Here is an 8179-nt window from a genome sequence, read left to right as displayed (position 1 = left end):
GGGGGGTGTAGTGGAGCTGTTTGGGGGTGCACAGTTTGGGGGTCCTTGGCTGCCCACCCCCAGGGCAGTGAGCAGCAATGGGTGCAGGTCCCTGGAGGGGAACCCAGCCCAAGGGGTCATGCCAGGGGTGCTCAGAGGCCCCCCCAGCATGCACGCAGAGCTTAGGGTGCACCCCCAATCCCTTTCACCCACATTTCTGCAAGTCTGGGGGTTCCCAGTGCTTCCTGGGGAGCCTGCTCTCGCAGAATTTGGGGTCAGTGGGGAGGTGCTGAGCTGCAGCCCCGCTGCACCCCGCTTTGTCTCCGGTTTAGGGGTGTTCAGGGCCAGGAATGAATGCAGTGCCCAAATCAGCGTTGCTTCCTCAAGTATAACGCTGCGGGGTGACATCCAGGGCACGGCGGCTATTCAAGGTTCTCCTAAAATGACCAGAAAAGTTGGGAAGAGGGAAATTTTTGTACCTTTTTTTTTTTTCAAGAGAGGAAATGCTGAGGATGTGCTGACCCAGCTGAACTGGCCGGAGTCACGTAGAAACACAGGAGGTGCAGATACGTTATCTGGGTGCACCCAGACCCCAAACCCCAGTTTTTAGGGTGAGACGGGTGGTTGATCCGTCTTTGGCCCACTCAGTTGGGTGGCACTGGTGGCTGCTGAGATTTGCAGGGGACACAGTGGGGACGTGGGACGGGAGCAGCTGTCCCCATGCTGCTGCTTGTGCAAGACCCAGCTCATGCTGGGTGACTTCTCTCTCTGTCTCTTTTGCAGATTTTTGGAAATGCCCTTGTGGGTCTGACTTCCCCTAATGCTCCAACAGGGTGGGATGAGCCCCAAATGAGTCAGCGGCTTCCTTGTGCAATGTTGATGCTTTCTTGGGCAATGTTGGGTGGTTGGGTTCTGCAGCCTTGGTCAAAAATCTTTTTTATTTATTTATTTTATTTATTTTTTTTAATTATAAAACTGATTTTTCCACGAAAACCCAAGCGGCAGGTTGGTGCTGGGCTGCCTGTGGTGCTGGTGTTGCGTGGAGGCTTTTTGCCCACATCTTAAACACGCGAGCAGCTCCATCTTGGGTGACCCTTGCCAAAACGCAAGGTTTTGAGCAAAAGCCACAGGTCGGCACACGTGGCCATGCCCAGAAGCTGCAGAGCTGTACCCTGCAGGTCTCTGATCCCAAACTGCTTGAAGGTTTTTGGACCCTCCTGGGAGCCTCCCACAGGCTGTCAGTGCAGTTTGGGGTTTGTTTCAAAGCAAAAAGCAAGATTCCTGCTTGCTAAAAGCCTTCTGACAAGGCCAGGGGGGTGTTTAATCCAGAACCCCGAGTCTCCAAATCACCCAGGCAGCTTCAAGGAGAGAAGGAAAACACTTTGCCAGCACAAGACAAGCTGTGAAGGAAATTCAGTGTATTGTTCCTAATGACACGTACTTAGCAGCATGTAATTGCGGCAAATAACTGCTCTTAAAATTGGCAGCGCGCGGGGTCTGCACCACCTCCTTTGCAGAGCCACCAGCTCGTTCAAATGCAGTTCAAATTGCCCTCATCTTGCAAATGGGAGCCTCTGGATGGCTTTGCCCCCGGCTGGCAGATAGGTCAGGCAGCAATCAGCTTCCCCTTCCCCTTGGGGTGCGTCGTGGCGCAAGCTGGAGGAGCTTGCTCCATCCCTGGGTGGTGGGACACGTCCCTGCGCCTCGGCGTCCTCTTTGCTGGAAGGACCCCGCTGCCAGGAGGGTGCAGGACCCAAGGCGGCCACAAAATGTTGTGCAGTTCTCCCCGTGGCCGTGCACGGCAGGAGGGAGCTGAGCTGAACGGTTTCGTGATGGGAGGATGCTAGTGACGAGGGGCTTGGCTTAGTGATGGGACTCCATAGGTCAGGCTGAGGTTGGGCTTGATGGTCATGAAGGTCTTCTCCAGCCTAGGTGGTTCTGTGGTTCCAAATCAGCCAGCCCTGGTGTAAGAGCGTTCTCCTTGGATTTTAAACAGTCTGGTGGCAAAGGGGCTGGGATGTCTTCTCCTCAGAGGGGCTTTTCTCTGTGCGGGACATGTTTGGGTTTGTTCCTCAGATTGGTGCGAGGTGCTGGGAGTGGAGGTTGGAGGGGCAGTGGAGGTGCCACGTTAGGCGCTGTTTGATGTATTATTTGCTAGAGGAGATGAGGGAAAATGGTGCTGCTTATCTTAGGCCGGATGCTTTGTATAGGTAATTCAGGAATCTCTCCTAGGTCCCTTAACTGAGTCTTCCTTTGCGTGACCCCGCACAGGCTGAAGGAGCTGGAGGTGCCCAGGCTGGGGCACTCGGACGTCCACGTCAAGATGCTGGCGGCCCCCATCAATCCGGCTGACATCAACATGATCCAAGGTAACCTGCCCGCTGCCGACGCTGCCTTTGGACCCTTGCCCTGCCTCTCTGCATCTCACCACGCTCCCCGCAGGCACCTACGCCATCCTGGCCCCGCTGCCGGCCGTGGCGGGGAACGAAGGCGTCGGGCGCGTGCTGGAGGTCGGCCCCGGCGTGACGGCGCTGAGACCCGGGGACTGGGTCATCCCGGCCGATGCGGGACTCGGTGAGTTTGTACCCGGGGCCGGGTGCTCGGCGTGCCCTCCCGGGGAGGTTTGTGACTGGGACCGTGCATGTCCCCAGCACCTGGCTCCTGTGCATGGGACGTGCTCAGCCACGAGGAATCCTAAAATCATTAAGGCTGGAAGAGCCCTCCAAGAACATCAGGTCCAACTGTGTCCCCCCCCCCAATATCACCCACTAAACCATGTCCCTAAGCACCACAAGAAAGCGCTCGCCCGGGGAGCTTTGGCAGTGCCGTTGCATATGCTAAGCTTTAATTTAGGAATAATTTACTTTTCTGTAGTGCAGACCCTTTATGGGCCTTCTGCACTGTTATAGAGCATTGCAGCAATCTGTTCTCTGGAAACAACTGCATTTTGTCACATCTACTTAGAGCTTCTTTAAAGACATGGGATAAAGCATTTAACCTGTGCAAGGTCAGAGTTATATCTCATTACAGTTTTCTCCCTAATAGTGCTCTGATGGGAAAGCTCGGGAATTTATTTTCCAACAAATGCCTCGTGCTACTCCAGCACGCCAATGGCCAGAAAAATTGTCGGTTCTGGTTTAGCTTAACAGCTTCTTCCTTGCCTATTTTCTTCTTAAAAGGCTTTCTCGCTTAATGGGAGAAGGAAAGTTATCTAGTTAAGATCCAAAAGTGATATTTTTAAACATAAAAAAAAGTAAATGGATGAGAGGGGGTTAAATCAGATGTAAATACAGTCACTAAATCTAAGTAAATTGGCTCTGAATATATGGGCTCATCTGTGGGGTGCGGAGTGTTTCCATTAGCTCAGCACCCAGGGAGCCCGGTCCCATTACACGTCTGGGAAGTGATGGGGCTGCTCTGGGTGACAAAGCTGCTGTCCGTGGGCAGCCGGGGAGCATCTCCTGCCTCCACCAGGGTCCTGCTGAGGCGTGGGGCAGGATGTGCCACGAGAGGGTTTGTTTTCCCCTGGAAGCCCAAGGCGCAGCATCGCAGTCATTCAGCGTGTGTACGGATGGGGAAAATCTCTTACCCTGGGATTTGGGGCATGTTGATGGCTCACACATGGGAGATTTGCAAAAGTGCCCTTAAACCTACTTGGGGAATGAGTGTCTGGGGTGCTCACGCCTCTTCCTCACCGACTTGTGAAGAAAAGTGCACTGCAACCCCAGTGCAGCCTTACCTCCAGCCTGCAAATTGTTTCAGGCACCACCAGCTTTCTCTTTCTTCACCTATCTAAATATTTTGGCTATACCCATAGGGGAAAAGGTTTAATAATTGGCTCTCTGATGCTTAGATCGCGTGCCGCGAGGTGATGCTGCAGCAACGCGAGTTAAGGCTCTGGTGCGAGTCGGGGTCTCCTAACGCTTTCCTTTCCCTGCTGCTCACGAAACGCTGCCAATGCCCAGGGACGTGGCGGACGCAGGCGGTGTTCCCCGAGGCGAGCCTGCTGCAGGTGCCCAGCGACATCCCGCTGCTGTGCGCCGCCACGCTCAGCGTCAACCCGTGCACGGCGTACCGCATGCTGTCCGACTTCGAGAGGCTGGCACCGGGTACGTTGCACCTACGGGCCTCCGGCTCTGCATTCAGAGGGGACTGCAGCTCCGGCGGTCACGGCTGCACCGAAATTGTGCTCCCCAGGTGACTCCATCATCCAGAACGCAGCCAACAGCGGCGTGGGCCAGGCTGTCATCCAGATCGCGAAAGCCACTGGCGTCAGGACCATCAATGTGGTCAGGGATAGGTGAGTACTGGGCACAATCTGGGACACGGGAGGTTCCCTCCATGCTGTGTGGGTGGCAGATCTCTGGCACAGGTTGCCCGGGAAAGCATCATCTCCTCCTTCGAGAGCTCCAGAAAGCGCCTGGATGTGGTGCTGGGCACCCTGCTCAGGGTGGCCCTGCTGGAGCAGGGGGACCCAGAGGTCCCTTCCCACCTCAGCCATTCTGTGGTCCTGTGAAGGTGCTTCCCAGCCTCTGCTCTGCCCAGCCTCATCCTCATCCCAGCGGGAGGAAGGGGAAGGGGACATGCTGCTTTCTGCCTCATGGGGTCTTTTTTCTCCCCCCAGACCTGATCTCCCAAAGCTGGTGGAGAGGCTGAAGGCCCTGGGCGCAGACCATGTCATCACGGAGGACATGCTGAGAAAGCCAGAAATGAAAGAGATATTTAAGGTACCTCAATGTTGAGCTCCCCTGAGAGACCATCCAGGGCTGCCCTGCAGTTCAGTGCTTCGAGGAGAGCTGCAAGGGTGGTAGAAAGGACAAATGTGAAACAAGTTTTCCTAATCTCCAGGCAGGCGATGTGATGGCCACTCTGTAAATCGCTAGGAAGAGATACAAAGCTAACAATTGGCATTCTTGCACTTCTCTAAGCCACTCACTATTTACCTCGTGTATTTACCCATCCATTTATACAAACATGCCCTAAACTCACCAAGCTCCTAGTCCCAAAGTGCTTTTCACGAAGTATTTCCATACCAGCGACAGACTGAGATGTGCTCCCCACCACAGAGGGCTTTCACCCAAGCTCTCCAGACCAGGACTGAGCCCTGCAGGCTGGAGCTTCCCCTTTCTCTTGCAGAGCATCCCAAAGCCTCGGCTCGCCCTGAACTGCGTCGGAGGCAAAAGCACGACGGAGATGCTGCGGCATTTGCAGTAAGTTGGGCTCTGCCCCACAGCTGGGGTGGGGTGGGCTTGGGCTCCAGATCCAGGGCACGTGGCAACCAGGGGCATCAAGAGCAGATACCAGTCCTTGATGAGGGGAGATTTTTGGAGTTGTTTTGGAAAACAGGAGTAATTTAAAGTTAACCTGCCATCACCATCCTCCTGCTTGTCTCAAACTCCCTACTTCTCGCAGACCCAAAGGGACCATGGTCACCTACGGGGGCATGGCAAAGCAGCCTGTGACGGTGCCGGTGGTGAGTACTGGGGATGCTCTTGGTGCCCACGGGGGCTCGGCTTATCCTCTGCTGCACTCTGCTGTCTGCATGTCATGTTCAGAGCCCCCCAAATTTATTTCTTTTTTTTAACTGATTGTGTCTGTAATGGGAGGAACTGGTTTGCATTCCGGTATGGTTGTACTTAGGTAAGATTTGGGCTGCTCTGGAATGCCAGCATGGAAATAACCCCACAGATGCTGAGCATCAAACCCACCCTGATACAAACCCATCTCGCACGTCAGAACCACGTCTGAGCTCTGCCCTGACATGAATCCTGGTGTTATCCCAATGAGACGCAGCCCCTTGGAGCTGCAGCAGCTCAGCCCTGTGGTGCAAGGCCTTGCGTTAACATAAACCTGCTGAATTGGGTTTGTCCCGAAGGAGAGCGCTGAGCAAAGCACCTTGCTGCCTCCTGCCATGCTCAGAAGGGCTTGGGAACAGGTCAGGGGGAGGCAGATCTCACCTCCCACTTTCTGCAGAGTGCCTTCATCTTCAGGGACGTGAAGCTGCGTGGCTTCTGGATGACCCAGTGGAAGAAGGACCACGCACATGGTGAGCTGAGAGGGACAGGGACCGCGACGTGCCACCAGAGGTGGCCAGCAGGGCTGGGGACAGCATCCCGTGGGATGTGGCTGGGTAAGAGCGGTCCCCTTCTTCCCTCGCAGACAAGGAGAGCCTGACCAGCATGATGGACACCCTGTGCCAGCTGGTGCGGAGGGGACAGCTCGGCGCGCCCGCCTGCACCACGGTCCCGCTGGAGGACTTCAGGGAGGCCCTGGTGGCTTCGATGCAGCCCTTCACCTCCTCCAAGCAGGTCCTCCTCCTCTGACTGCTTGCAGGTCTTCCTGTTGGTGTCTGCAGAGGGAAAGCTCCATGTCCATTGATTTTTTTGTTTTGTCCCTTTTTTATTTTTGGTGCCCACTTCAAGGCTTAAAAGCCTCTGGAAGTTTGCCCAGGAGGCACCGTGAGCACAGGCTGGGGTTGCTCCTGGAGGGAGATTTTGGTCTCATTTTAGCTGGTTGTTAATTTTGTTGCAGCAGAAAGCCTGGGCTCTTCCCTAGACCATCTCAAGGGAAAGGAGTCTCTCCTCTTTGCAGACTGAATTACACAGCAAAACCACTTTTAAAAAATACGTATTTAAAAAAAATATATTTTTTTCCCTACACAGCACATGCAGTGCTGGCAGGACTAGGGGAGTGCCCGTGCTGGGTGTAGGACAAGGGGACAATGTAGGGATAGGATTCGGGTCCCCATCCCTGGGTTCACCCCGCAGCTCACCAGCCGGAGCCTCCAATGTGACTTTTGCAATACCTGAACTTGAATTCAGTTTTACTGCTGTTACTGAACCACCGCCACTACTGATTGTGCAATGCACAGAGAAACCTCTGGAAAATCAATGTCTAATGTATGTCTATTTTTGCAAGATGCTGCCAATAAACTTTTCTGTGCTCAAAGCATCGCGTGTCCCGCCTGCTTCCTGCACTGCCCCGGCAGCCCCTGCCTGTCCCCATGCTTTCATCAGGCTCTGGCAAGGACCGGGGACTGTGCTGGAGCCGTCTGCTTGCACAAATGCAAAGCAGCGTGATGGGGAAAGACCTGCCTTTGTGGCTGGTTTCTCCTTTAAAATATAAAATCAATATGGTTGGAAAGGACCTCCAAGGTCATCTGGTCCACCTGCCTCCCCTACCACCACCACCACCCACTAACCATGTCCCCAGGCACCACGTCCAGCCTCTCCTTGAACACCCCCAGGGACGGTGACTCCACCACCTCCCTGGGCAACCCGTCCCAACGCCTGACTGCTCTCTCTGAGGAGAAATGTCTCCTCATTTCCAGCCTGAACCTCCCCTGGCACACCTTGAGGCCATTCCCTCTGGTCCTACCACTGGTTACCTGTGAGCAGAGGCAGACCCCCAGCTCCCCTCCCCTTCCTTCCAGGCAGGTGCAGAGAGCAGTGAGCTCTGCCCTGAGCCTCCTCTTCTCCAGCCCAAACCCTCCCCAGTTCCCTCAGCCGCTCCTCACAGGACTTGTGCTCCAGGCCCTTCACCAGCTTGGAATGGCACCGAAAACCCCCAAAAGCAGTGGCTGTCACCCCAAATCTATGTCTTGTGACAAAATACAATTTTATTCCCCGTTATTGAGGTGGGAAGCCACATCCAGCCACACTGGGAAGAAGAGCTGACCCCGCCGGCGTGCCATAACGCCTCATGAGCCGTGATTCAGAGTGAGGGGGTGAGGAGCCACGTGTGTGCAAGTGGGGTTCAGCCCCGAGCAGACACCAGAGAATCCACATGGGAGCACTCGTCCGGCTGGGGGAGCTTCGCTGCAGGCCGTGGTGCTGAGAACCTGGGAGAACAAAGAGGGAAAGGCCCCAGGTGTGAAATGAGGTATTTGGGTCCCGCTGGAAACTCCCCAAATTCATTGCATGGGGAGTCCAGGGGGGGTGGCTGCTTGCTGAGACCCCCAGGCCTGCTGCCCATGCAGGGGGTGCGGGGGGCAGACCTGCGCTCGGAGCGGGATCCTCATACCAAGCAGCATCCCACTAAACAGTTACAGTGCCCACCTCATGCTTTGGGGGCAAAAGTGTGTCTTTTGGTGTTTTTCAGTCGATGGTGTGTGTGTGTGTGAAGGGGAAGGAGTCAGTGAGGTTCTCAGCATTTAATTAATCGATGGTTGAGATTTGGGGTGGGGGGATTCTCATAGGGG

General features: G+C 55.0%; 1 protein-coding gene across 2 annotated transcripts; it reads left to right on the top strand.

Moving 5' to 3' along the window:
- Positions 1 to 940: 940 nt before the first annotated feature.
- On the top strand, positions 941 to 6928 carry MECR (mitochondrial trans-2-enoyl-CoA reductase). 2 transcript variants are annotated; one of them, XM_035312879.1, is made up of 9 exons: positions 941 to 2348; positions 2422 to 2553; positions 3945 to 4088; positions 4177 to 4279; positions 4604 to 4706; positions 5116 to 5189; positions 5392 to 5452; positions 5953 to 6025; positions 6642 to 6928. In XM_035312879.1, the coding sequence occupies exons 1-9, from the start codon at positions 2303 to 2305 to the stop codon at positions 6686 to 6688; spliced, it is 783 nt and encodes a 260-aa protein (XP_035168770.1). In that variant the 5' UTR covers positions 941 to 2302; the 3' UTR covers positions 6689 to 6928. The 2 variants fall into 2 exon arrangements, with proteins under 2 accessions (XP_035168770.1, XP_035168769.1); XM_035312878.1 differs by having other exon boundaries at positions 944 to 2348; positions 6139 to 6928.
- Positions 6929 to 8179: the final 1251 nt, after the last annotated feature.

The sequence above is a fragment of the Oxyura jamaicensis genome (genome assembly GCF_011077185.1).
Source record: "Oxyura jamaicensis isolate SHBP4307 breed ruddy duck chromosome 23 unlocalized genomic scaffold, BPBGC_Ojam_1.0 oxy23_random_OJ62388, whole genome shotgun sequence".
Lineage (NCBI taxonomy): Eukaryota > Metazoa > Chordata > Aves > Anseriformes > Anatidae > Oxyura > Oxyura jamaicensis.
Note: the sequence above shows the minus strand (reverse complement) of the source record. Positions and strands in the feature narration are given on the sequence as shown.

Bases quoted from the DNA above. Each gene is read 5' to 3' on its own strand.
- MECR (XM_035312878.1), top strand. From the start codon at position 2,303: ATGCTGGCGGCCCCCATCAATCCGGCTGACATCAACATGATCCAAG. The intron at 2,554-3,944 runs GTGAGTTTGTAC...GCCAATGCCCAG, and splicing joins CCCGGCCGATGCGGGACTCG to GGACGTGGCGGACGCAGGCG. The intron at 4,707-5,115 runs GTACCTCAATGT...TTTCTCTTGCAG, and splicing joins AAATGAAAGAGATATTTAAG to AGCATCCCAAAGCCTCGGCT.